At 52.0% G+C, this 27,333-nt stretch overlaps 2 protein-coding genes across 9 annotated transcripts; both read left to right on the top strand.

Annotated features, from left to right (window-relative positions):
* The first annotated feature begins 122 nt into the window (after positions 1 to 122).
* On the top strand, positions 123 to 15,393 carry LOC129065806 (interferon alpha-inducible protein 27-like protein 2). Of its 4 annotated transcripts, XM_054567094.1 has the most exons (8): positions 926 to 2,131; positions 2,826 to 2,910; positions 4,704 to 4,814; positions 5,236 to 5,376; positions 5,812 to 5,955; positions 12,196 to 12,225; positions 13,120 to 13,281; positions 13,780 to 15,393. In XM_054567094.1, the coding sequence occupies exons 4-8, from the start codon at positions 5,304 to 5,306 to the stop codon at positions 13,977 to 13,979; spliced, it is 609 nt and encodes a 202-aa protein (XP_054423069.1). In that variant the 5' UTR covers positions 926 to 2,131; positions 2,826 to 2,910; positions 4,704 to 4,814; positions 5,236 to 5,303; the 3' UTR covers positions 13,980 to 15,393. The 4 variants fall into 4 exon arrangements, with proteins under 4 accessions (XP_054423067.1, XP_054423070.1, XP_054423069.1 ...); XM_054567092.1 differs by lacking the exons at positions 926 to 2,131; positions 4,704 to 4,814 and adding an exon at positions 123 to 188; XM_054567093.1 differs by lacking the exon at positions 4,704 to 4,814 and having other exon boundaries at positions 928 to 2,131.
* A 6,046-nt stretch (positions 15,394 to 21,439) lies between these two features.
* Positions 21,440 to 26,944, top strand: LOC129065703 (interferon alpha-inducible protein 27-like protein 2A). 5 transcript variants are annotated; one of them, XM_054566966.1, is made up of 7 exons: positions 21,495 to 21,510; positions 21,644 to 21,756; positions 22,348 to 22,495; positions 23,410 to 23,520; positions 25,185 to 25,214; positions 26,053 to 26,214; positions 26,722 to 26,944. In XM_054566966.1, exons 3-7 carry the CDS (start codon positions 22,384 to 22,386, stop codon positions 26,796 to 26,798), a joined length of 492 nt encoding a protein of 163 aa, XP_054422941.1. In that variant the 5' UTR covers positions 21,495 to 21,510; positions 21,644 to 21,756; positions 22,348 to 22,383; the 3' UTR covers positions 26,799 to 26,944. The 5 variants fall into 5 exon arrangements, with proteins under 5 accessions (XP_054422939.1, XP_054422940.1, XP_054422941.1 ...); XM_054566964.1 differs by lacking the exon at positions 21,644 to 21,756 and having other exon boundaries at positions 21,440 to 21,510; positions 22,329 to 22,495; XM_054566965.1 differs by lacking the exon at positions 21,644 to 21,756 and having other exon boundaries at positions 21,445 to 21,510.
* Positions 26,945 to 27,333: the final 389 nt, after the last annotated feature.

The following is a 27,333-nucleotide window of genomic DNA, read 5'->3' as shown; positions in this document are numbered from 1 at the left end:
GCTCTCTGTGGCAGGAAGTCCCGCCCCCATTCTAGACGCGGTCGTTTGATTCGCTGCCGTGCCGGACATTTGTGCCCTGGGGGAGTGGAGAGGGCGGAGTGAGCTAGGCTTCTAGTTGGGTGCTCTTCCGACGATTTGGGTGCTCTTCCGACGATCCGGGTGCCCTCGGAAGCGGCTGTGATCCATCGGTAAACTCCTGCGCTGGACGATAAGTTTAGTTGATTTCTGCTTTTAGTGCAGGGGACGCTTACGTGTGAATGTGCCTGTAGTCTTGCAAATGTTTTAGCAATTAATTAGCAATCCGACCAGCCTGCATTGAAGGTGCTGTTTTCCGCAGGTTTTTCAGGCCTCGCCTGTTGTTCGGCGACGGTTCAGAGTAGGTCTGGGCCCAGGCTTGAACCACCAAGCTGAACTGGCTCCTTTCATAAAGGCAGAAAAATCAGCTTCACATTCCGGGAAACTTGGAAAGCCCTAAAGCAGCGGTCCCCAATCTTTTTGGCACCAGGGACTGGTTTTGTGGAAGACAGCTTTTCCAGGGGCGGGGGGACAGGGATGGTTTCTGGATGGTTCAAGTGCACTTCATTTATTGTGCACTTTATTTCTATTATTATTACATTGTAATATATAATGATTGATAGCTGTGAATTTGTTGCCTTTTTAATGTGTATGGTTTTAATTATGTCTCTTTAACATTTCCTGTAATTAGGACTTGGTGATGATGAACTCCTTTTGCTTTACCTTGTCTGGGAAGCGCTTTATCTACCCTCTCATTCTAAATGATAGCATTGCTGGGTAGAGTAATCTAGGTTTAGGCCCTAGCTTTTCATTGCTTTGAATACTTAGTGCCAGGCCCTTCTTGCCTGCAGTTTCTTTTGAGAAATCAGCTGATAGTCTTAAGGGAACTCCTTTGTAGGTAACTCTGCTTTTTCTTGCTGCATTTGAGAGTCTCTCTTTATGTTTAACCTTTGGCATTTTAATTATGTGGTCCTCTTTGGGTCCAACTTGTTTGGGACTCTCTGTGCTTCCTGGACTTGTATGTCTATTTCTTTCACCAAATTAGGGAAGTTTTCTTTCATTATTTTTTCAAATAAGTTTTCAATTTCTTGTTCTTCCTTTTCTCCTTCTGGCACCCCTATGATTTGGAATTTGGCATGTTTGGAGATATCGCAGAGGTTCCTAAGCCTCTCCTTATTTTTTTAAGATTTGTTTCTTCTTTTAGTTTTGGTTGAACTTTTATCCATCTTTATGTTCCAAATATTTGATTTGAATCCCAGCTTCCTTCCCTTCTCTGTTGGTTTCCTGTGGATTATTCTTTATTTCACATAATATATCCTTCATTTCTTCCTTTATTTTTTTGCCACACTCAAGGAGTTCTCTGAGCATCCTGATCACCAGTGTTTTGAACTCTGCATCTGATAGGTCAGCTATCTCCATTTTGCTTAGTTCTTTTTCTGGGTTTTGTTCTGTTCTTTCCTTTGGGCAACATTTCTTTGTCTCCTCAATTTAGCGACCTCCCTGTGTTTGTCTCTGTGTATTAGGTAGGGCTGCTTTTGCTCCCTGTCTTAGTGGTGTGGCCTATGTTGAAAGGCACCTGTAAAGTTGATCCACCTGGCTTATTCACAAATGGGTTGTGAATTCATTCCTTTGCAGTTCGGGGGCCTTTTGTGGTTGGGAAGGAATGCTCAAACTCTTTTGAAAGCTGAGATAGGTGATCATGCACCAGCTGGGAGAAAGGAGGCCCTGGATCAGTCTCTTTCAGAATCTCTGCTAATGTTTGGAACATGTCAAAAATCCCAGTGTTTACTTATTGCTGCCATGATTCCAGTTTGTCTTTGAATGCAGCCACTTTATCTGCTGACTTGAACAGTTGTCATTCTCCCCTGAAATGACAGATTGAGTTCGTTGAGCAGGTTGAATATGCCACACAAGTAAGCAAGTTTTGTGACCCATTCTGTGCCACTGAAATGTGCTGCCAGTGGTGACTGATTTTCTAAAAGAAATCTCTGGAGAGGCTCTCATAACTCAAAAACCCTGGCCAGAGACCTGCCTTTGGAAAGCCATCTCACTTCTGTGTGTAAAAGAAGACTTGTGTGCTCTGCGCTCATCTCCTCCCAGAGCCACGTGAACAGACGTGAGTTAAGGGCATGTGGTTGATCATCTAATTACATCCTGCAAAACATTAAGTTCAGGTGACATTTTTCGGCTAGCCAGCATTTCTCTGTGGATGACACAGTGCATCAACTCACACTCAGAAGTGAGTTTGACCTGAGCAATAAAACGAGAAAGCCACCCAGTCATGGTAGCCGCTCCATTTGCACATATACTGACACAAAATGACCGACTCAGTTTTCCTGATATGGAATCATTTGAAGACTTGAATAGCTCTGCAGCTGTGGTGTTGGTTGGCAACAAAAGTGCACATAACATACCCTCCTGAAAAATTAATTGCACAACAACAAGACTCGTCCATCCAGATTGCATCTTACACAATCTGGACTCATTAACCCTCTCTAACAATTGTGCCTCAGTACCCTCTGTCATTTCATCAATTCATTGACTTACGATGCTAGCCAAAAGAGGAACACATACCACCTTTGGAGCTGTAGACTTTCCTAAGGGTTCACGACAAATGTCCTTAGCAGCAGGTAGAATCAACTCTTCACCAATGGTAAAGGGCTTCTTAGCTTTAGCAATGCGGTCAGCCACTAAGAATGATGCTCTCAGTGCAGACACATTTGATGAAGTGACAGCCTTCAGTAATTGCTTCTGTTTGTGTTCATGTTTTTTTCTTTTGAAAAACTCCAAATGTTTGTCTTTTAATGCAGGGTGTTTGGTGTCCATGTGGTGAAGCAGTTTTGAAGGTTTCATGACTTTGTTGGCTTGCTGGTCGCCACACATCATACAACGCAGGTTTGGAGAATGAATCACCTGTCGCAATGAACCCATATTTTAAATAGTTCTCTTGGTATTTCCTTTAAATGCAGCTTTCTTTTTGTTGGCAGTCTTAAAGTCTTCTGCTGTCTCATTATTGGGTCTTTCCCTCTTTTCAAAGAAGCTTTCCGGCAATGTTTGTTTTTTACTCATTTTGGTTAGGATTAGCTTGTGGGCTTATCAAAACTGTGACTGAGACAATTGCGCAGTGTAGGAAAGAGGTGTGGACAGAAGTGGTAAATAAAATAATGGGCGGGCCACGCACAGACTAAAACAGGTGTTGGTTTCTGACTTAAAGCCTGCCACCAGATGCAGCTTAATTGTAACTTGCCAGTCACCGACAGGGTTTTGATATGAGTCTGCAAGCAACTGATTTATTATGGTCTCTGTGCAGTCAAACCTCTGCTAATGATAATCTGCATTTGCAGCCGCCCCCAGCACTAGCATCACCGCCTCAGCCCCACGTCAGCTCATCAGGCATTAGATCCTCCTGAGGAGCGCGCAGCCTAGATCCCTCGCATGCGCAGTTCACAGTGGGGTTCGCGCACCTATGACAATCTAATGCCTCCACTGATCTGACAGGTGGTGGAGCTCAGGCGGTGAGGCCAGCGATGGGGAGCAGCTGTAAATACAGAGGAAGCTTTGCTCGCTTGCCTGCCACTCACCTCCTGCTGTGCAGCCCCATTCCTAACAGGCGACAGACTGGTGTCAGTCCATGGCCTGGAGTTTGGGGACCCCTGCCTTAAATGGGGGAAATCACCAAGTTTAGGTCAAGTGAGCCTTCCTATCCCCTTGCAGCCACCATGGGACAGAACTTAACTCATTTCTTGCGGGACTTTGCCAGTGTGTCCCCAAGAGTCTGGGTGGCACAGAGCCTGTGTCCTAATGGTGCCTGAAGAAGTTGGATGACAAGACTGGAGCTGTCCCCAGTGGCAGAGTGAGGAGGAAGGGCTGCATGTCCCTCCGCAGCAGTACGAAGATTCCCATCTCCTCTGGGCCAGTTGCATGCCTTGGAGGGTGCGCTGTGGCTGTTAGCCTCTTACCTTGAGTGCTGGGCTGTTCTAAAGGGATTTAACCCGGTGGCTTGGAAAACAGGAAGCGAAGGGGTCCTTGGCCATGAGCAAGCCCTTGTGGCATCAGAATATGTGGAAAGACATTTGGGTCCACCTGCAAGAACCCGAGGCAGTCCTGTTTCCCATGTCCCGGCTCCTAAGTCACCGACACCCCTTGCAATCAAGAAGCTGATGCCCTAGTTCCAGTACCTGCCCTAGGAACTGACTCTTGAGTAGATACAGCTGATTGGATGTGTAAAAGAGCGGCCACTGCCTTACCTGAGTGGGATGGCAAATTGCCCTTGAAATACAGTGACTTGGTTAATGCAGTAGCAGCCTGTCCTGTGTGCTCTGAACAACACCGAAGGTAACCACCGAAGGAGTCTGGGGCCATGCACCAGTGCTCCCAACTAGTGAAAGATGGGCAAGTTTATCATACTGGCTCCCTCACTGTGAGTGAGCATTCTATCTATGCCTTGGTTTGTTTGGACATTGTGTGTGACTTAACCCAAGCCTTACCCTGTGCCTGTGCAGTCTGGGTAGCCACCATTTAAGGGGATTGGAGACGTTGAGTGTTACATATGAGATATTGGGGTGTGTTGGAATGTGTTGAAGACCTGCCCACGCTTACCCAACCTTTGCATTTGCAAAACAAAGGCGAGGTCTACTTAGCTCTAAGCCTCGAATGAGAATGACTCACCAGGTCCATTTGACCCTCAGGGTTCCACGTCATCCAGGGTGAGACTACTTAGCCTGCGGGAAACCCCAGCAGCCTCACTGCACCCAGGACTTTTCCCGCTGCTCTGCCTTCTCGGGCAATTCTTTGCCAAGGTAGGCAGAGGCCTGGGAAGTGGGCAGGGGAGAGACTCCCCTGCCCTCACCCCTCTTCGCTGCCATCCAGGGCTGCTGTTGCTGTGGTCAGAGACGAGTGTGCTGGGGAGGGCTTTGAGCCCACACTCACCCTGAGACTTTGGGAGCAACTGGTCTGTTCCAGCCTAGGCTACTCTCAAGCCCTAAGACTTAGGCCGGGGAGGGGGCAGTGGTTTGGGGACAGAGATGACTAGAACCCTGGACTTCAGGGAGCCAGGCAAAGTCATTAACTTAAAAAGCAGGGGTCTGTGCCGATCTGGGGGATGTGCTGGAAGCGGCCTGCAGACTGCTGCAGAACAGAGGGCAGGACTCCGGGCAACAGAGGGGTGCCCACGTTCTCCCCTAGCCCCTTGCAAACCAGGCACGGCACTTTGGTTTTCAGACTCTGTTTCTGAGAAAGATAGTGGTGACCGTTGGCCGTGCACCTAGTGTTCCCACACGTCCACCAAGATGTCAGCGAAAGCCATAGAGAACGGGGAAGGATTTGCCGCGGACGCCCTCCTGCAGGATCCTCAGTTGGATGGTGAGTGCCCTTGGGAGGACCTGAGGGGGCCAGGTGGCCCAGGGCTTGGGGTGCATGGCCCATGGCACAAGGGGTCTGGGTTCCAGCCAGGAGTTAACCAGTAAGGTGCATTGTAATAGTAAGTCTCTTCCCTCCTGGGCCTCAGCCCGCCCCTCTGTGAAGTGGAGGAACTGCCAGCTCTCAGTGGCCAGGTCTCCTCTCTCTGCCTTTTCCTTGGGCTCATCGCTGAGCGTTCCCATTGCTGCTCAGTGCAGCTGCTGCTGAGGTCCCCTCCCCACATCAGAGTTCTTGAGAGCTTCCAAAAATGGCAGAGGGTGCCATGTGCGGCCTCTGGCCCTCATGCACCGCCCCCCCGCCCCCGGAGGCCTGGGGCAGTAGTCTTTGGTCCCATGGCTGCCTACCCACTGTGGGCTCCCCCCTCTGCCTCTTTTCCAGAGGAGAAAGAAAGCTTGCAGCCATCCTCCGCTGGTTCTACTCCTGGGGGGCCTCCGCAGGAGCCCCCGCCAGGGCCCGATGGACCTGGCTCGGACTCCACAGACCCGCCTGGAAGCGGGAGAGGGAACTTCTCCCGCAATGCAAGTAAGTGCTCCCCGGGTGCCAGTCTCCCAGGCCCACCCCTCCCTCGCTGCTCAGCTCAGCCTTCGAGGTTGTCAGCATTAAGGCAAGGCACCTGTCCCTGATGGAGTCTCTAGGACACCACATTGCCAGAAAAGGGGCACGGTGTACGTGGGCGAGGAAGTGAATGATGTGCTCGAGACAGAGGGACTACCCTTCAGGTCGGGGCTCTGAGGCTGACTTGCTGAGTGACCCCAAGCCAGTCACATGCCATCTGTTAGCCTCAGTCCGTTTGTTTCTAAGTACAGTGGCCTTATGCTCTTCACAAAGGTCTGCTAGCGGGCACAGGCGCAGGCCTGGCTCTTTGCCAGGTGCAGTCCACTGCCAGCACCCTCACCTGTTGGCCCCGTAGCACCCAGGGCCAGGGTGAGTTTCATTTCTTCCAGCACTCCTCCCATGGTGCACCAGGACGTGGTCCATAGCTTGCTCCCAGGACACACTCTTGCAAGGCACTCTTACCTCTGAGATAGGGCCAGTCCAGGGACAGGGCAGCAAAAGGTCCACTCTTTCTCTTTTTTTAAATTGTGGCAGAATACACGGAACATAACATTTGCCCACTGAGCCATTTTTAAGCGCACAATTCCACAGTGTTAAGTATATTTGCATTGTTGTGTGACCAGTCTTCAGAATTCTTCCTCTCCCCAAGCCGAAACTCTGTACACATTCAACACTCACTCCCGTTCCCTCTCCCCCTACCGCCCCTCGCCCCTGCCATTCTGTCTCTGTCTCTATGAATTTGACTACTCTAGGGGTTTTATATGAGTGGTGTTGACATGAGACATGTCCAAACCTGTAGAGAATTTTTACGAGATTTTATGGGCCAAACTGATGACATATGCCTGGAAGCAAGCTCTCAAATGTTGCTGAGAATGACAGTTTTTTTTCAGCATATTTTGAGCATTTGAAGTTAAGGAAGGGACAAAAGGAAGACTGTAGAAAGCCAGGTGGAGACTGGATTTCAGGATAGTTAGCCAGATTAGGTGCTTTCCTGAGGGCTAATACCCACTTCCAGGGGTATTCTGGTATTTGGAAGGTGTGTTAACTTGGCTCCACCAGAACCCGACCGGCTCGAAACCTTTCACCACAGAGGTTAAGGGCCTGGGCGTGCCTGCCCGCCATGGCCCGCGCAGTTAGGAAGTTAGCGTCAGAGGGCCCTGTGAGGTTGCTTTCCAAGGAACCCTCTCATTTCCATAGTGGAATCACACAGCATTTGCCTTTTTGTGGTTGGCGTATTCCACCGAGCACAACGTCTGAATGTTCCGCCCTGTGTCAGAAGTTCCATCCACCGTTAAGGCCGAACAATATTCCATTGTATGCGGACACCACGTTTTGTTTATCCTTTCATCCACCTATGGACACTTGGATTGCTTACACTGCTTGGCTATTATGAGTAGTGCTGCTAGGAATGTGGGGTGCGGGTAACTCTTTAAGGCCCGGCTTTTGGTTCCTTTGGGCATTTGCCCGGCAGCGGGATTGCTGAGTCACATGGTACTCTATTAAATCGCTTGAGGAAATGCCTCACTGTTTTCCTCAGCTGCTGCATCATTTTACATTCTCACCAGCAGTGCATAGGGTTCTACTTTCTCCACATCCCAGCCAACACTTGTTATTTTATGGTTGTTTTTATTAAGTAGACCCATACTAATGGGTATGAAATGATATGTTATTGTGGTTTGTATTGATTTGTATTTCCCTAATGATTAGGGATGCTGAGCAGCTTCTCCTATGTTTGTTGGCCATTTGTATATTTTCTTTGGAGAGGTGTCTATTCAGATTCTTTGCCCATTTTTTGATTAGGTTATTTGGGTATTTTGTTGTAGGAATTTTTTATATGTTCTGAATATTAGCTCCTTATCGGATAGATGATTTGTAGGTTGCTTTTCCACTCTGTTGATTGTATCCTGTCTTAGTCAGTTAGCGCTGCTATAACAAAATGCCGTAGCCTGGTGGATTATAAACAGCAGAAATTGAGTTCTCACAGTTCTGGAGAGGGAAGTCCAAGGTCAAGGCACCAGCAGATTAGTGTCTGGTGAAAGCCCACTTCCTAGACAGACTTCTGTTTGCTGTGACCTCACATGGTGGAAGGAACAAAGGGGGTCTCTGGGGCCTCTTTTATAAGGGAACTAATCCCGATCATGAGGCCTCTGTCCTCATGAGCCAGTCACTTCCCAAGGGTCCCACCTCATAACACCATCCCACTGAGCATTGGGTTTCATCCTGTGAGTTGGGAATACAACAGTCAGACTGCAGCATGTCCTTTGATGCACAAAGGTGCACTCTTGGTCCGTATTGCTTTCTCCGAAATGCTCACTCTGCACCTCCCTGCTCACGGCCCTGTGCCTGGCACTGGGGAGGCAGCAGCGGATGAGGCGGGGAGGGATTCCAACAGCAGGGCTCTTCTCTGTACCCCAGCAGCGAGCAGATGTGTCTCAGCCTGTGTAATGTCCACGTACCGATCGTGGACAGCGGCAGGTGATGCTGTCCAGGGCCGCAGTGGTGGAGGTGATGGGGTGGTCTGGTTCTGGACCCCTGTTAAAGGTGAAATCAGCAGGAGTTGCTGACAGACTAGATGTGGAGTGAGATAAAAAGAGGGGAGTCTAGATGGCTCCACGACTTTGGCTGCTGAGAGACAGTGCCGGGCTGAACGGAAGCTCGGGGGCCGGCGCACGGGTCGGGGACAGTGGGGAAGCCACTGCAGAAACCCTGATGGTGACCTGGCTCGTGATGTGCGAGGTAAGAACGGTCAGCCTGGATGTTTCTGAAGGTTAATCAGAGGACTTGCGGGTAGGCTGGTGTGCAGAGAGGGAAATGGGAGAATCGACCCCTGGCTGCATGTGCTGGGCTGCCACAAGCCTGGGGCTGCCTTTCACTGAGGCTGAACGACCACTGGAGGAACAGCTGTGGAAGGGGAGGTGAGTCCCGCTTGCAGCGAGTCACGTCTGAGGTGCTTCTCAGACGCCCATGTGGAGCTGCTGAGTAGGTCTGGGCTGGGCATATCAGAATGCAGGGGGCCCTGAGATCGCGGGGCGGGGCGAGGACAGCCGAGCGGTGGAGCTGAAGCAGAGCAGCGTTCTGAGGACTGAGCCCTGGACGTGCCGCCGTCAGAGATCAGCGGGATGGGAGGAGAGGGAACTGAGAAGGAGGGGGAAGGGAGGGAGGAAGAGACGAGGGAAAAGATGATGCCTGAAGACTAGGGGAGGAAAATGTTTCCTAGGGCAGCCATAAACAAACATAATGGCTTAAAACACTAGAAATGTACTCTCCCACGGCTCTAGAGGCTGGAAATCCCAAATCAAGATGTCCACAGGGTCATGCTTCCTCTGAAGCCTCAAGGGGAGAACCTGTCCCATGCCTCTCCTAGCTTCTGGTGGCTGTCAGAAATCCTGGATGTCCCTGGGTTTGTGGCTGCGTCACTCCAGTCTGTCTTCGTCTGCACACAGCCAGGTGCCTAATCACTGTGCCATACAGCCTCTCCCTCCACATAGAAAACTATGTCACGGAGCTTTGCCATAAGGAGTGGACCCAAGTGAGGCGGCACCTGAAGGAAGATGTGCTACAGAGGGAGAGGCTGCCTTTGTTTTTCATCTAGGGGGTGGTAGAGCCGAGTGGCTGCTCTTGGGAATGGCCCGGCGCAGAGGGAGACTGATGTTGCAGAAGCAAGGGAGGAGCACTGTGGGTGCATGTCCGCGAGTCGGAGAGAGCAGGCGAGCCCAACGCACAGGTGGCCAGGAGCAGGCGCAGCTCCACACAGAAGCAGGAGGGCAAGAGGAGTGAGGGGGTGGAGGTGGGGGCAGTAGACTTGGTGATGGAAGGGAGCATGCAGAAGCTGTCTTCTGGTTGCCTTGGTTTTCTTGGTGAAATAGGAAGCTGGGGGAAGCAAGAGGGCGGAGGGGCGGTAGGCTTGAAGATCAGGGAGGAGCTGTGTATGCTGGGTGTTCCCACAGAGTAGGGGAATGAAGAGAACAGGGAGACATGGTGAGGTTGAGCACAGGAGAGGAAGAGGAGGGGAGAGCATTGAGGTCTGCAGGGGGCACTTAGGATGAGAGGGTATGGATGGACTCTACGTGGGCGAAGAGGGCATGGAGGATGTGGGATGAATGAGGGACAGTGTTGTGGGTTATACTGAGTCCTCTCAAAGCAATACATACAATCTTAATCCTCAGTACTTGTGCATGTGACTGTAGGTGTGATAAAGATGTCAACTGAGGTCCAAGACGGGTAGCTCAGTTGATTAGCGTGTGGTCCTGATAGGCCAAGGTTGTGGCTTGAATCCTGGTCGGGGCACATGCAAGCAACAACCAATGAACACATAAGTGAGTGGAATGTGGAATCGATGTCTATCTCCCTTCCTCCCTCTTTCTCTCCCTTCTTCTTTCTATCTTATCAATAAATAAAAAGTAGTAATTAGCATTGAAACCGCATTAAAATATTTGTTAAAGACTTTATTTATTTTTAGAGAGAGGAGATGGAAAGGAGAAAGAGAGGGAGAGAAACATCAGTGTGTGGTTGCCTCTCTTGTTCCCCCCACTGGGAAGCTGGCCTGCAACCCAGGCATGTGCCCTGACTGGGAATTGAACCGGCGACCCTTTGGTTCGCAGGCTGGCAGTCAATCCACTGAGCCACACCAGCCAGGGCGCATTAAAATATTTTTAAATTGATGTAAGTGGAGATGAGGTCATATTGGAGTAGGGTATGACATGTGTCCTGGGAAGGGAGGAGACACAGGGAGAAAGCCATGTGAAGACAGAGACAGAGATGGGAGTGATGCAGCCACAAGCCAAGGACTGCTGGCAGCCACTACAAGCAAAGGAGAAGCAGAGGAGGAACCTCCCTTAGAGCCTTCAGAGAGAGAACAGCCCTGCTGACACCTTAAACACAGACGTCTAGCCTCCAGGACTGGAACACGAGAGACTAAACACCCAGTTGGTGGGAACTGGTTACAGGAGCTACAGAAAACTAACACAGACATTGGAAATGCCAGTGTGAAGGATTGTTCAAGCCTGCGTTAGAATCAGATTCTGCAAAGGGAAGAGGTGAGGGTCTCTGGGGGCTGCTGGATGCTGGCAATAGGCAGGGGGCAGTTCTTGTTAATAACAAGTTCTAGGGCAGCACCATCCAACAGAACCTTCTGTAATAATGAGCACATTCTCTGCACCATCCGTCAGCCACGTGTGACGTTTGAGCATAGGAGATGTAGCTAGCGCAACTGAGGACCTGAGTTTTTCATTTAATTTTATTTTAAGTGCTTAAGAGTTTAATAGCCACATATGGCTAGAGGTTGCCCTAGTGGGCAGCATGGGCCTAGCGTATGACTCTGGGGTATAGAGACAAAGATATTTTGGAAGTGAGTTTGTTGGAAATATCACCTATGCTGAAATGGAAATCACCGGGGCAGGTCAGGAGTAGAGAGACGGGCGATGACGAGCCAGGAGCTACGATCTAAGAACTGATTGGACGTGCCTAGGAGTTCGGAGGCTGATTCTGCACCTTCTCTCCCATGGCTGGGACCAGGACTCCTCCTTGAGGGGAGCTGGCTGAGCTCACTCCTGCACGCCCCCAAACCCCCAGAACTCCTGGTCTCAGCTGCCCGGACACTGCAGTCCCGGTCCCTGGCAGAGGCCCCTGCCGGGCCCAGGCACTCTGAGCGGTTTGCTGCAGTGCAGGTGTGCTCTGCCCAGCGCCACAAGGGGCTCCTGCCACCAGGCAGGACACGCACAGGAAGCAGGGTGACTTCGGATGGGGGAATTGGGGATGCGTCCTGCAGAAGGTGACAAGCGGGCTGAGCCCTGGAGGATGGAGGGCCTTCATTCAACCTGTGGCCTGGGACGGGCATCGATTTTGTGGAAGAGGGAGGAAACAGAGTTCAATTTATCCTGCTGCAAATAAAAACAGCATGCTTTCCTTGCCTTTTTTTTTTTTTTTAAGAAAATGATGCCAAAAGATATTGCCTTCAAAGAGCAGGGTAGAGCCTTGTGAAGGCGGTGCCCTCCCCCCTCCAGAGCTTCTCAGAGCTCTGGACATCCTGTGTCCACCTCTGCCTGCTCAGTAAAATTAGACTTCTTAGAAGAGCAGCAGGGGCTGTTCTCTCCTCCGACTCAGCTCCAGAGCACCTTCCCACGGTGGGGCGGGCAGCAGCGGGAAATGGGGCGGGGCTGGGGAGGGGGGCCTGTGCTGTGCGCTCACGCATATTCTTTCTGTCTCCAGAAATGGCTGTGTTGGCTGCGACCGGAGGAGGTGAGTCTCTCCAGGAAGGAGCTCAAGCCCCCATCTGCCCCTGGCCCTAGGCCTCTGGGAGAAACCTCCCTTGACCAAGCCCAGGATTCCCTTGAGCCCCAAGTATAAACCTCTGATCCTGGGCAAGCTGTGAGATCTGTCCCCAGAAAGCGGGCCGCTGGGTCCTCTGACATACTGCTTTTGGCAGTATGTAAGCCGAGCTATGTCTGGTTCCCAGCAGCTGCTCTGCAAACCTGGTAGCACACTCGGGAGCCCAGAGGTTTCCAGCTGTGCTCTAGAGCAGCATCCTCCAGTACTGTGGCCAGAATTAAAGAAAACAAAAACGTTTCTGTCACACGAGCCACATCTCAATGCTCAGCAGCCACATGTGGCTACAGTATTGGGCAGAGCAGGTGCACAGCATTTTTGTCGTTGAAGAACGTTCTGCGACTGTTATGCTCAGGAGATGTAAGGGAGGAGGGAAGAGCCCCCGACATACACACTGCTGCAGGGCTCTGAGGGGCAGCAGGCAGAAGCCCCCACCCATCACCCCTTCAAAAGAGCAGCTCTGGTGTTATCTTTTGCTTGGGGGAGGGACACTGTTTTCCCTGCCAAAGCGAGAAGCTTGAAGACCACTGCTCCTTTCAGCCTAATTCATTGTCCACTGGGGCAGCTGAGGCCCAGGGCCGCGAACCCCGGGGTCTCAGGTGTCCAGACAGGCCTGGGATCCAGTTCTCCGGGGAGTCTGTCCACTTGCTTGTGCCCACATCTACAGCCTTCCTTTGTGTGGGGTCCTTGTCCTGGCTCTGTGACTCAAGGGCAAAGCAGATCCCCAGTTTATCCCCCAGGAAGAAGTTGGGGAGATCTGAGGGAGTCTGTCCCCTGGGGCCAACCTCAAATTCCTCTTCCCTGCAGTGGTGGCCGTGGGCGCTGTGCCCGTCGTGCTGGGCGCCATGGGCTTCACTGGGGCAGGAATCGCAGCCTCCTCCATAGCGGCTAAGATGATGTCATCGGCCGCCATCGCCAACGGGGGCGGGGTTGCCGCCGGTACCCTGGTGGCCACTCTGCAGTCCGTGGGTAAGTGTCCTGAGCGGGAGGAGGAGGCGGAGGGTCGGGATCGGGGAGGACCTGTCCTCTCCCTCCAGTTCGGAGGTCCTCGGTGCCCCTGGCCCTTTGTCTTTCCCTCTCTGTTCCCTCTTTTGGCTGGGGGTTGGGGGATGGGTCGGGGTACAGCCTGGCAGGTCTGCATCCCCAGTCAACCCTAGAAAAGCTGGGTAGGCCCCCTCCCCTCTTGCAGCCCCAGCCTAGTCCTGTGGGAGGTGAAGTGCCTGCCATTTCTCAGAGGGTCTCCCCTCTGTCACTGGTGGACTCGCCACCAGACTTCAGGTGTCCTCCCTGAGCAGCCTCTCCCCAAAGCAGGCGTCCTGGGGTTTTAGGAAGCAGGGGAGGGAGCGGGCTTGTGACGTCAGGGACTGTGGCCTCTTGAGGGCCCCTGGGATCTCTGACCCCACACCCTTGCCAGGAGCTGCGGGAGCTGCCTCTCCCCATGTGCTGTCAACCTCTCTTCTTCCCCAGGGGCAGCTGGACTCTCCGCGTCATCCAATGTCCTTCTGGGCATGACTGGGTCATTTTTTGGAGCCTGGATGGGGTATTCCAAAAAGGCAGACCCTTCCTCTCCTCCAGGTGGACCCAGTGGAGGTGACTCTCAGGATGGCAAACCCCCCAAAGACAAGCCCCCTGCCTCCCAAAACTGTTCCGAGAAGGACGAGAAATGAAGACGAGATGCCATGAGTTCGCCTGGCGTCTGCACTGCGTTCTCATGGACAGGGCAGGGCAAGCCAGCGGGAACTCGGCAGGAACAAGCACCGATAGCCCCCATGACTAGGAGCCACTGGTGTTCCCAGTCCAGCCACTCACTTGTGACCCTGAGAACGTCACGTCTCCCCTTTAAACCTCAGTTTACTGCTCTTCAAATGGGGGCTTGAACCAAGTGTCTTCAAAGATCTCAGCTGGGGCCATTGATCTGATAGGATGATAGGATGGCTCGGCTCTGGGGTCACTGTTTGAGCCCTTGACCCTCAGGTACTAAGCTGTTTATCCTCAGGCATCAGCGACCCCTCCATTTCCCACCCCAGACTCAGGGTCTGGCTGCGTCATGGCTCCAGAGCAGCGAGTTTCAACCTTTTCATCTCACGGCACACATAACTAATTACTAAAATTCTGCGGCACACCAAAAGAAGAATTTTTTGCCAATCTAATAAAAAAAAAATAATTAGGTATAATTTTGATTCACTCACACCAGATGGCTATTGTTTTGTTGGCTTGTCATTTTTTTATTTACCAGTCTGAGGGAAAAGAGGTCAGGGCCCCTGAGTAAGGAGTCAGGCATTGCACGTTTTAAAAATTATTATTATTTTTTTTTTTAAGATTTTATCTGTTTATTTTTAGACAGATGGGAAAGGAGGGAGAAAAATCAATGTGTGGTTGCCTTTCGCACGCCCCCTACCAGGGACCTGGCCCACAACCCAGACATGTGCCCTGACTGGGAATCGAACCAACAACCTGTGGTTCACAGGCCGGCACTCAATCCACTGAGCCACACCAGCCAGGGCACATGTTTTAAAAATTCTTAAGGGAGACTTGACTTGGGGTAGAGAACACACAATACAATATACAGATTATGTATTATGTAATTGTATACCTGAAACCTATATAATTACAAATGTCGCCCCAATAGATTCACTTTAAAATAATTCTTGCAACACACTGGTTGAAAATTGCTGCTCTAAAGTTCAGGGACATTGTGTCTGCCTGGCCTGGTGGCCCCTGGGCCTCTCTGGGTAAGTGGAGACATTACACTTTTGCAGGGAGCTCTGTCCTTGGTCTGGAGGCCGGGGCTGTCAGCCCCCAGAAGGGCCTGGCCGGCACCTGCAAGGACAGACACGACCCCCTCCCCTGGAGGGCTCCCAAGAGGTGGGCCAGCAGAGACCGCCTACTTCCCGAGGCCCACGGTGTGCCTGGCCCTGGCTCGTGTGTCGGGTGTTCTGTGTGCAGTGACCTGGCATCAGCCACCTGCCTGCCACGCAGGTGACCCACGCCCCGCTTCTGGAAGGCCTTTTCCCCCTGAGGCTTGAGTCTCAGATCTCAGCCTGCAGGCTCCAGGGCCTCAGCGCAGGTCCCAGCGCAGGTCCCCGCTCTGGCCCCCGCCCCTGTCCTTCCTTTACTGGAATCAACCCCTGGGTTGCAGGCGAGGCCCTGTACACAGGCGGGAGTCCCGCTGAGGTCCTAAAAGTCAGCCCAGAGCTCACTGCATGGATGGGGTAGTCCAGCAGAGACTGGAAGAACCACCTGCCTAAGTTGCTGGCCCACTGAATCATGAATAAAATATTTTTAAGTCACAAAATTTTGTGGCTGATTGTTCCTCATCAGTAGCTAAATTGATAACACAATATGTGCAACACATTAAGAGGGTCAAGCTATATGGTGTAGAGGGCAGAGAAAGTAGAGATTAATTCTAATTGTAGCTATTTGGGAAGGCTTCCTGGAGGAGGTGCCATTTTAGTTAAGATCATGTAGTTATAAGTAATAGAAACTTGACTACAGCTGGCTTGAGTTCAAGGGACTTCATTGGCTTCCTGAAGGGGAAAGACAAAAGTAAGCAGGCTTCAGTCAAGGTTTGATTCAGCAACTCAACCCTGATTACTTCGGCCCAAAGATGAGATGTGAGTATTGGTTTCAGTCGTTCTGGGCTCACCTTCGGAGGCTGCGGGGAGAGCCCAAGGCCTGGACCAGCCCAAGGTCGAGGCAGGGACTCCCCATACCTGAGAAGTAGGCTCCTGCTCGAAGGAGCACCAGGCGTGGACGAGGACAGTGACTGGCCTCCAGAGACAGCAGGAGGGCTGTCCTCTGAGGTGAGGCGAGGCCTCCAAGGGCCCTTGGGAACCAGGCGCGGCCCTGGGCAGGCAGCCTGCATCTCTCTGTCTTCAGCCGCTCCTGCCGTCTCAGCGATTCGGAGAGATTGGTGGCTCTGGAGGCAGGCCGTCAGTAGGTTTTTGTCCTTTTATTTTTTAACTTTACGAAATGGGATTGTAACATTTTATAATGAAAACCAACATCGAAATGCATTTAAATTCCCTGAAGTGGGAGAGGTTGATAATGAGGGAGGCTTTACATATGGGGGGTGGGGTGGGGAGTAGAGGGGAAAACTGTTACGAACCTGAATTTTGTGAACCTAAAACTGCTCTGAAAGATCAAGTTCATTTAAAAAAAATTATCTAAGAAATATTCAAAGACATTCTGCTCTTAAAAATCTGAATTGCTACAGATAAGGTTAAAGAGTCTTTGGATCTAATAACTGTCTTTCTCAATTAGCAGTCCCTCACTGCCAGATGTAAACACTGCTACAGTTCGATGAGTACTTTCCATGCCCTTTTAAAGTGATTTCTATGGATAGATGATTGATAGATAGATAGATAGAAAGAAAGAATTGTAGGTCGGTGACAAAAGATACAGTAGATCTCTACAGAAAACATTTTATATAGTGCTGTTTTATGCCTTTTTATTGATAGAATTTCATTGATGTACCTCCTACATACTGTTCTGCAGCTGGCTTTTTTCTAGTCTAAATCTTTTTCATTATTTTAATTACTGCTTAATATTCCATGGTCATAATACACCCCATTTTATTTAACCTTTTCCCTATTTTACTAATGCTGGCATAACTAGATGTTTTTAAAAGTTCTGTGTTTTGGAGAAATCACAGCTTAGACGTCAAAGCTGAGAACAGTGGGGGACAAGGACCCCACTTCCAAAGAGAGCTGCTGGCCATGCCCCTTCGGGGATTGCTGTAAGACTGCAGCTCTTACGCCCTGTGACTACCAGCACCTAGTACCCGTATCCAGCCTTTGTAAGGGAGGGCTTGGGGTTCACTGGGAGACATGCCGTAAATGGAATTCGTTCAGCAAATATTTGTTGAGTGGCCATTCCAGCTCTGAGGGCTGTGACGCACGGGTTAATAGTACAGAGACCTCTGTTACTGTTAAAAGTACAGAGAACTCTAGGTGCTTCTTGGTTCTTCTCTTGACGCCCCAGCGGGGAGGGGTGTTGTTGCCTGGTGCAGTCTGTCTGGGGCTGCAGGTCTGCAATGAGTGGGCAGAGGAGGGACTACTGGAGCCGGGCGGCCTGAGGAAGCGACACTTCGAGGGTGGCATGGTAGCTGGGAAAGGCAATCGGGCTGGCCTAGGTGTGGAGACCCCATGAAGAAGGAGCTGGTGGATGCAGGGGTGGAAGGTGGGGGTATCAGGGAAAGAGGAAGGGTCCAGAGAACCCTCTGTGTGACTCATTAGTGCATCTGTAAAATGGGGCTAATAGTACCTCTTCATGTGGTGGTTGTGAGGATTAAAATACTTAATGTATGCAACTCCAGAGCAAGTGCTCGGACCAGAGAGTTTGCTGACGTCTCGGTTGGGGAAGGTTCGTATTGCACACTTCCTTTGCAGGCTATTGTGTCCTCCTTGCAGCAGGGGTCACTCACTGCAAGGTCCTTGACAAAGGGGAGCCTTCCCTGACTGAACACCTCCAGTTCTGTCCTGGCTGCTGCTCTCTGACAATCCACCCCTCCTGGGTTCCCTTGATCTTCTGTAAGGCACAGTCTTCTGCCTTTAGACTTCAGGCCCAGCTCAGACACCTGCCTTGCTTCCCTCAAACTCCAAGGGATTCATGTCAAGCCTCCCAAGGGGGTCCTGCTGAGGTCCAGCTGGGCAGACCACTTTCCCTCCTCTCCCTCGGGGGGTTTGGGAAAGAACAGTCCACCAATTCTCTTTCGCTCTCTGTTTTCTGTCTCGTTCTGTCTCCCTTTCTCTTCCCTTCCTCTACATTCTCTAATTAAATCCTCTATTTTCTAAAAATCATTTTAGAGATTTTATTTATTTATTTTTAGAGAGAGGGGAAGGGAGGGAGAAAAAGAGGGAGAGAAACAGTGATGTGCAAGAGAAACATCGATGGGCTTGTTGCCTCTCGCACATCCCCAACCTGCAACCCAAGTATGTGTGCTGACCGGGAGTCGAACAGGTGACCTTTTGTTTTACAAGCCAGTGCTCAATCCATTGAACCACACCAGCCAGGGCATAATTTCTTTACTTTTTTTTTTTAAACTAGTACAGTTTCTTAGCATAACCTCTCAACAAAGGTTAGGAAGTAAATGTTCTTGGCACATGATTATACTGCTCCCTGCCTTTGAACCTGAGCTGAAACACTGATGGACATTTCATGGTTGCCAGGGAAGTTCTGCATTTAGCATTTATCCATGGTAAAAGTATAAGGCCATACATGGGAATGATTAAGCATATATTCTGGAGAGGGGTTACCTGTTGGGCGGGAGGCAGGGAGAGGAGATTGGAAGGGATTCTCAGGTCATGTTCATTGTATCTGTATCCTTTGAGTTCTTGAGCTGAGTGGCAGGCAAATAAGTGTTTGTTGTATTACTATCTATAGCTTTTTGGATGTATGGAGAGCAGGATCAATAAATCGGCATTGGTCCAGTCAAGACAGGATAAAATATATAAAACAAAGGGGAGTCACTCATGTCAACCAAGATGGCTGCCAGTTAGTCATGACACTTTGGTTCAAGAGGGAAACTCTTGACAGAGCAGACACATCTGGCAAGGAGACACACCTAAGATATCTGCACATGTGGTCAGAACAGCCATGTCTGCAGAGCGGGACCACCCATAGATAGGCTCCAGGGGAAAGTCTGTATGTGCCATCAGACGTGCCAAGGGACCCAGAAGGGTGGAGTGCACCACTTTCAAGGTATAACTGAGGCAGGCTCTGGACCACCTCGGAGACACCAGAGTGCCGCTCTACACCACGCTCATCTATGTTGGCGTCAGCCGCTGGAGGCTCTGCCCTGCTGGACTGAGGACGTTGCCTGCCCTGCTGCCCACCTGGCTCCGGAGGGCCTTCCTTGCAAGACGCTGACGGCTCCCTTGCCCACCGTGCTGTCTCCAGGGCCTGCAGACTGAGACTCAGGGACTCAGGTTTGTAATCCCCCATTGATTGCTGTGTGTGTGTTATATTTCTCCTAGACTGTTAGAGTGTGAGTAGGATATTTATGTGCTGATGTTCTACTTTGAGTGAACCTACATTCAACAAAAGCTGGGTGACTGGCATAGTTACCTTGTGTGACTCTTGTCTATTCCTTGGTGCTGGGCTGCTCAGCAGGCAGCGAGCCGAGCCGTTGCCCGGCTGACATATAGGAAAGACTGTATCATGAACATCTGCTCACGACAGGATGCCTGAAAATATTTGCTATTATAAACAGGGCATATTTTAAGAGCACCTGCAAGGTAAGAGAGAGGAGAGCACGTCTCTTTGAACAGTTTGCTGGGATGGCAGCAGAGAAGTGACATGGCAGTTGGTAGAGCTTGGGGGTCAGAAAGTGATTAAAGAGTTGACCTCTATAATCTCTGTCATAACTAGAGTTTTTCCCTTGATGGACAAAGAGGAGAAAAATGTTTGTGGTTTCGGTTCCTTGGAAAAACAGATTCTACCTCATTTGCTGCTGCCTGCCCTGGGCTGTGCTTCCTTCCGGGTGGAGCTGCTTTGAACACCAGCACCAGACTCTCCAGGACCACGCCCAAGCTCAGCTCTGGTTCTCAGGAATGCAGGACCGATCCTGGATAGTTGCAAGGGCTAAGTCTTTGAGTAGGAACAGGGCATCACACTGAAGGAGCTGGGCTAGTGTACAAAGAGCAATGGACGGAAGGCAGGGTCGATGGATACAGATGCTGGGGGTTGGTGGAGCTGACATTGCAAACAGAATTCTTCTCTCACTGCATGTAACTTCTTGATAAAATAAGAAGTGATCCTCTGAGGGTGAGCTGGGAGGAGATGGTGGTAGAAGATTTAGAAGCTGAATTTACTCTTGACACTCCGTAGAATTTGTGGGTGAAAAAACCACACCCACATGCTGGTCATTTGCCCTTCCATCCAGAAGTGTTTAAAGCCTCGGCTTCCCTTGTGAACACCCCCACAGAATCATGTTGTTAGGACGTTAAGACTGATGACGCCACACACACACACTCACTCACTCACTCACTACGTGAATTAGCAAATTCTCTGGTGTTGAAAGTAGCAGGTGGGAGGTGTGTGGATTCCTGAGCAGGGCTACAGAGCACCATCTGAGTGCAGCTAAACTAATGAAAGTGACAGGTTTGTATCACCTACTCACACTCAATACTTGAATTTAAATCACAGACATTTCTTTTCAGTCTATTCTCAACGTAGTAGCCACAGCGAACCCGATGCCGTCATCTCTCTGTGTCAGGCCCTGCGCTAGTTTCCCATCTCACTCAGAGAGCAGGATCGAGTCCTTGCAGTGGCTGGTGAGGCCTCACATAGCCTGGCTCCCTTTTAACCTCTGACCCTACTTCCTGTCCCCGCCTCCTCTCACACCCGCACTCCTTGCCATCTTGTTCCTTCTACCTGGAACGACTTTCCTCCTCTGCCTCCTTTTGATTTAATACGTCTCCAAACCATACACTGTATATTCAGTTATTTATCTTATGTCCCCTTACCGTGTGTAAACTCCACGAGGACACATATTTTGGACTAGTTTCGTCCTTGCTCAACCTCAGTGCCTAGATCCATGTCTAGGATGGTGGGCCTTCAGTATAGATTTTTGGAATAACTGAGCAATGTGTCCATTACAAGCCGAGGTGTCCAACCCACAGCCCACGGGCCGCATGTGGCCCAGGATGGCTATGAATACGGCCCAACACAAAATCATAAATTTACTCGAAACCTTTGTTTTGCTCATCAGTTTTCATTAGTGTTTGTGTATTTAATGTGTGGCCCAAGACAACTCTTCTTCCAATGTGGCCCAGAGATGCCAAAATGTTGGACACCCCTGGACTAAGGCTATTCTGAAAACCTCCTTTTTGTCTCTATTAGAAATTAATATTTATCCTTTTATAATATAACTTTGATCAGATTTCTTATGATCCTTATCATGCAGAGAGAGGACACTCCATCCCCAATTTAAATGACAAAGTGTCTTCCATTAACTGACAGTGGTAGATACAGTGGCCAGGTTCTGTCTCTATAATTAGAATTTTCCGTTGACTGGAAAAGGAGGACAATATGGCTGTAGTTTCAGTTTCCTGTAAAATGAAACCTACTGTGATTGCTGCTTGCAACTCTGAGGGGTGGGACTGCTCCAAAGCACCCAAAGCCACACCTCCCAAGTGTTGCCCATAAAACAGTCCCCAGGCTCAGTTTCACGGTTCAGAAAACCCTCCTCTCCAGGTAACACCCAAGGGGCAGGCGGGCGGCAGGGGCTTCTCCTCTCCCGGGGCCCCAGCCGGGGGCGGCAGTGCGCTCTGGGAGTAGAGGGCAGACCCATGTGGACCTGCTCACAGAATGTTCTGTTTCCTGTCAGGGCATCTGCTGTCAGAGAAAGTGGTCTCCGGAGGGAAGGGACTGGAGCCCCTACCAGCCCCTGGGCTCTGGGACTCGGGACAAAGAGCCTGGTCCATTCCTGGTGGGGGTGAGGTAGGCTCGGGGAAGAGACCAATTAGGGTTAGGGCGACCAGAGCACAGCCGTTTCAGGCCAGGGCTTTGGAAGCAGCTGGACCTGGGGCAGGTGGCTTATTGACAAAGTCTTGTGACCTTGGGTGAACGGCTCACCCTCTCTGTGCCAGACAGTGTTTTCTCATTTCTACAAGGGAGATGATGATCTCTTCTTCATCATTGTGTTAGTGAGGAGGTTGCATCAGAGCAGGAGCCCCAAGGAATCTGGGAAAGGGAAGTGTTTCTCATTCTGGTACTTTTTAAGTTGCTGTGCAGAGATCTGAGGGACTTCCAAAAACGCCTAAGGAGCTGATGCTGGCATTTTTTCAGGAGGAAGGAACAGCCTCCCTGGGGAAATAAACCCACCTCCACCCCACCTCCCACATTCAGGTCCTTTCATAACTCCAACACCCACACCTGGACCCTTTCCAGGCCAGCTGCCCTGCAAGCTCCAGGAAGCTTCTCTCTCCCCAACTGGGACGCCTTGTGAGATGGGGGAGGGGCGGGGGGAGGAACAGGGGGAACCCAGGGACAGCATCCCCATCCTCCATCAGAGCTCCACCCTCCCTGCAGGTTTAGTTCCACTGGGTGTCTGTTGTTCTGTGCGCCATGGAAGCGGTCCTAGCCTCTACCCTCACCAAGGTAATGTCCTCAGTGAGCCTGGCCAAAGCTGGCGCGGCGGCAGCCTCGAGCGGTGTCCTGTCCGGACTGATCCCAGCGGGTGAGTGCTCCTGGGGGCACCGGTGGGGGGTTGAGGAGGCGGCCGGAGAGAGAGGGCACAGGGAGAGTCCTGCTCAGGGACCTGTGGGGAAAGAGAGGGTGGCTTCCTCACCTGCAACCTCTCTCCCCTGCCCTGTCCTGCCCTGGGCGTCTATCCTGCCCTGGGTGTCTGTCCTGGTTCTCTCTCAGAGGAGGGCCGCAGAGAGGCAGGACCTGGCAGGGACAGGGTGGGGCGTGGTGGCAGGAGAGGATGCTCAGGTGGCCTGGACCCCGTCCTCCCAGCCCAGACGGCAGGGACCTTGCTGGCTCCTGTTCCCTGGCCCTCCTTTCCCCTGATTCACCACCAGAGTTCACTGCCTTTCGTTTTCACCTGTGCGCCCAGCCAGCCATTTTGCAGCAGTTTATAATGTTGGGTCTCAGGTCCAGCACGTGGATTTTAACAAAATTCTTCAGTTTGCTCCTATTTTCTTTGTTAGTTCATGGGGGCACCCTCCTGGGTTTTATTTCTTTATTTTGCTGTTTATCTTCTCTTTTGCCCCCACCCCCCAAAATCAGCCTAATATGTTTAGTGTGTACCTGTTTTTCATATATATTCTTGCAAAATGGTTATTTTCTGTTTGGATGTTTTTATTTACTTACAGAATAGTGGGTTGCCTATCTCATTCTATTGCTTTTCTTTGCATGCAAAACTATGTTTTTGACATCTGTCTGTGTCACCGGGTGAGCCTCCAATCCTTCCTTCCACCGCTGCAAAGTGATCGCGTGCATATCCACCATTTACCTCTTTCTTTCCCCGGGGTGGACACCCAGGGGTCCTCTAGCCCCTCCAGCACAACTAGCGTAGCATGGATTGGGGGAAGGGAACACCCCCTTCCTCTGACCACTGCGTGACTCCCGGCCTGTGTTCCTCCTCAGGGCTCACCCTGCCATCCATTGATGCCCTAAGCTCGGCCGCATCATCTGTGGGATCCTTGCTAGAGACACTGGGATCCCCAGATGTGGCCCTGACTGACTGCCCACTTGGAGGTAACCGGCCTTGGGTAACAGAGGCCCTCCTTGGGCCCCCACTGAATGTGTGGAAGTGTGACCAGGGAGTTAGGGCCTAGGTCACAGCCAACAGTCCTTCCTGTTGGTGGGAAATACAGAACCCCTCTCAGCAGATGGTAAGAAAACAGTAAGAACAGCTAGATTTTCTCAGAATGCTATGAGGTCCTGGTCACTAGCCTTAGCAGTTGATGTTTATCCATTGGTTTTCATCTCATAACAGCCCCAGACGAAGAGAATGTTGTCCCTTATTCACACTTGCAGGCGCCGTTGTGCGGGAAGCCTGGGCGCGGAGGGAGGCTCTGGCGGCCCGGCCCTGGAGTGGGAAGGAGATGCAGGGGGCAGGGCAGGGCCGGGACAGCCCAGAAGGGCCTGGCCATCCTCCCCAAGGGTGACCGCAGGAGCCACCCAGCAGGCAGGTTGTCAGACATCACGCATTTCTCCTTGGCCTTCTAGTGCGGGAACCTCCATATGCCAAGCTGCGGGCCAGCCTGGTATTTCTTGCTTGCCAAGCAATAACGCCCAGGAGCAAGGACATTCTAAATGGCTCGAGTCTGTGGTCCACAGCCCACACAGGTGGCCCCCTGCCCATTCAGTTTTGGTGTACACACCCCTCTCTTTACGTCCTCCACTGTCACCTCAAGGCCGTCTCCCTGGGCAGCTGGCTGAGCTCACGGCTGCACGTCTTGCTGTCTCTAGAACTCTTGGCCCCCCAAGCCCCGGAGACTGCAGCCCTGGCGACTGTGGCTGCGGCAGACCCCAACCCCTCCCTGCTCCCCAGGGACACACAGCGTGGGAGAGCCAGGCCCACGTACACCTCAGCATGACTCAGTGCTGTGAGTGGCTCCAGCCACAGGGGAGCAAGGACGGATTCTGATTGGGAGGAGCTGGGTGGCTTCCAGGAGGACGGGGCAACAAGTGAGGCCCTGAAGAATCAGGAGCATTCATTTGACTCATTTGAGCCTCGCTCTCAGGTAGCACTCGAGCGCGCCACAGACCTGCCTGGCTGCCGCCACGCAGCGCAAACGAAGCATGTTCTCCCCGCGTGCGGATGGATCGCTGCCTGAAGAGCTTTTATAATTCCCCACTAAGCAAACTTTAGATGAACTGACATCCTGGCTCAGAGAGCATGACCCGCAGCCTCTTTGCCTCTCCCAGACCCTTTCAGCGACCGTGCCCTGCATTCCTCGGCCAACAAGTCCTCCTTCATGGGGAAGGAATGTGGCAGTGGCTTGCTAGGGTTTTGTTTGCTTTCGTCCTCTTTGTGGTTTTAACCTCCTTCGTGGGGAAGGAATGTGGTTTTAATGCCCAATCAAACAGCAGAGAGATCAAACCAAACCAAACCAAAACTGTAACTAATGACTGAGTGTTTGGACACCAGGACCTGAAACCCTGTCTCCAGATAACGTTAGGCCAAGGCTGCGCATTCACGGGGGACAGGTCTTCCACCTCAGCAATCAGACTCCCCAGCAACCCTCACCAAGCTCAGGGCTGGGAAGCCCCCTTTCTTGGAAATCCAAGGTCTCCGGGTGAAGGTGGGTGGGGGGAGCATGGGGACAGTCTCCTCCCCGTAGAGGGTCATGAGCTCAGGGAGTGGAAGGGAGGCCAGTGTGGCTCTACTCACACAGTGTTCTTTCGGTTTCCAGCCAAGACTGTTGCAGTGGTGATTGGAGGAGGTAAGTCTCTTTAGGGAAGGGACTGATGTCAGCCTTGTGCTTGCCCACGTCTGCGCCAGGCCTCACGTAGGTGGTAGGAAAGGAGAAGGAAGGGTGGGGGTGAGCAGGGAGCAAGGGACTGGAAACAAGAAAGAGATCTTGAACCAAGGAGTCTCATGGAAACTCTGGTGTGGAGGCAGCCTTGGCAGGAGCTCAATTTCCTCTTTGCTGTGCATCTGCTGTGTGACCTTGGACATGTCTTTGACCTCCTCTGAGCTCCCATTTTCTCCGCCGGCATACGGGCCAATACGGGCACTCAGGATTATCGTGAGGCTAGCACAGAGTCAGAACGTGGGCAGGGCATTAAAGAGAGGCGATCAGCTTGGTGACCTTGTGTCTAGTGACTTCCTATAGCCCTGTGGTGACGCCATGGAGCCCCTGAGCTGGGATTCACTGCAATGCACGCAGAGCTCAGACTATGTCCCATGCTTATACTAGGCCCCTGGGAGAGTATGATCAACTGCATTAAAGATTTCCTTAGCAAAGACAAAGTGCCTACATCTTACTAGGGCAGAAACCGGGACCCAGAGAGCAAATGACTTTGCCAAGGATGGTCCTGCTCCACGCCAGAGCCGGGCCCAGGGCCCTGTCCCCAGTGATCCTGCAGCCTTCTCTGCTTTCCCCCCTTCTTCCTGTGACAGCTGGCCAGGCCGATAGTCTCTCCCAAGTTCAGAGTTCACCCCCTTGTCCACCCTCTTGAGGTCACCCAAGCATGAGCAATGGTGGGCGGGGGGGGCGGGGCAGGAAGGGTGTCTGTTCCCTTGAGCGTCGCCTTGACCTAGCTCCTTTCCCTGAGCAGCCGTGGCTGTGGGCGCTGTGCCTGTGGCACTGGGCACCATAGGCTTCACCGGGGCAGGAATTGCAGCCTCCTCCTTAGCGGCCCAGATGATGTCATCGGCTGCCATTGCCAATGGCGGCGGGGTTGCTGCCGGTAGCCTGGTGGCCACTCTGCAGTCCGTGGGTAAGTGTCCTTGGGGCGGGGGGGATGAGGAGGGCAGGAGCCTCGGAGGGGCCAGCCCAGCTCCTCGCCGCAGCGATCTTTCGTCTCTCTGTGCCTGTGTCTCACCCTCCTTGCTGTCTCCCTGGGTTTCTCTCAAGGGGATGTGGGAGGGTGGGAAGGAGCCCTAGCCTGGGGTACATGTAGATTCAGGCAGACTCTGCCCAACATGGGTCGCTGGGTTCCCTGGAGCATCTTCACCCCCCTGGGGCTCAGTCTCCTTCCCTGGAGAGCAAGGCAGGTTCCAGCCCTGGGATTAGCCCCTGGAATTCATGTTGCTGGGTGGCTGCCTGCAGCAGCTGTCTCAAAGCAGAGATCTGGGGCTTTGGGGGCACCAAGGGGGTACTGGGTGGGGTATCTGGGTGTTGGGCCCTCCTCAGAGGTGCTGTACTCTCCGACCCCATGGTCCTGTCCCACAGAGCTGTCCCTGCGTGCTGGTCCCTCTCCACTCACCCTCAGTTTCTTCTCCAGGAGCAGCTGGACTGTCTATATCGTCCAAAATCATCCTGGGCTCCGCTGGGTCTGCCCTGACCTACTTCCTGGTATAGCTTCCTGTAACCCCCAAGGCTGAGAGAAGGACCAGGTGGGGCCCTGCCCACCAGCCTGACACAGTGGGGGCCAGACACAGGGTGACAATGTGCCCCATGCTGCACCCCCAGAGGAAACTAAGGAATAAAAATGAGGTGTTGCAACCCCTCCAGGATTCCCTTCCTCTCATTTGCAGTCGGGGCCGGGGAGGGGGGGTGGCGGCGGGGGAGGCTCACTTCTCTCTCCCAACCATGTGGTCACAGAGCCCCATGGTGTTGGGGTACAGTGAGCAGGAAGGAATGTAAACAAGAAGACTGGAAGCTGCTCCTGGCCAGCTTCTGACTCTGAATACGACCCTGGACAGGTCAGCGCTTCTCTGGGCCGCGTTTGCTTTTCTCTAAAGGGGGAGTTGATCTAAAGGACCTCAAAGATCCCAGCCAGGGCAGGTGTTGACTCAGTTCCTGTGCAGAGTCAGGAAAGCGGGGTCGGAGGGCATTCTGTTTGCAGCCACTCACCAGGGAGCCTGAGTCTCATTTGCGCGCTTGTAACCCGGTA

Source organism: Pteronotus mesoamericanus, unplaced genomic scaffold, assembly GCF_021234165.1.
Source record: "Pteronotus mesoamericanus isolate MK-2021 breed Mesoamerican mustached bat unplaced genomic scaffold, CSHL_Meso_final contig_182, whole genome shotgun sequence".
Classification (NCBI taxonomy): Eukaryota; Metazoa; Chordata; class Mammalia; order Chiroptera; family Mormoopidae; genus Pteronotus; species Pteronotus mesoamericanus.
Note: the sequence above shows the minus strand (reverse complement) of the source record. Positions and strands in the feature narration are given on the sequence as shown.

Bases quoted from the DNA above. Each gene is read 5' to 3' on its own strand.
- LOC129065806 (XM_054567092.1), top strand. From the start codon at position 5,304: ATGTCAGCGAAAGCCATAGAGAACGGGGAAGGATTTGCCGCGGACGCC. The intron at 5,956-12,195 runs GTAAGTGCTCCC...TTCTGTCTCCAG, and splicing joins GAACTTCTCCCGCAATGCAA to AAATGGCTGTGTTGGCTGCG. The intron at 13,282-13,779 runs GTAAGTGTCCTG...CTTCTTCCCCAG, and splicing joins GGCCACTCTGCAGTCCGTGG to GGGCAGCTGGACTCTCCGCG.
- LOC129065703 (XM_054566964.1), top strand. From the start codon at position 22,384: ATGGAAGCGGTCCTAGCCTCTACCCTCACCAAGGTAATGTCCTCAGTG. The intron at 22,496-23,409 runs GTGAGTGCTCCT...GTTCCTCCTCAG, and splicing joins GTCCGGACTGATCCCAGCGG to GGCTCACCCTGCCATCCATT. The intron at 26,215-26,721 runs GTAAGTGTCCTT...TTTCTTCTCCAG, and splicing joins GGCCACTCTGCAGTCCGTGG to GAGCAGCTGGACTGTCTATA.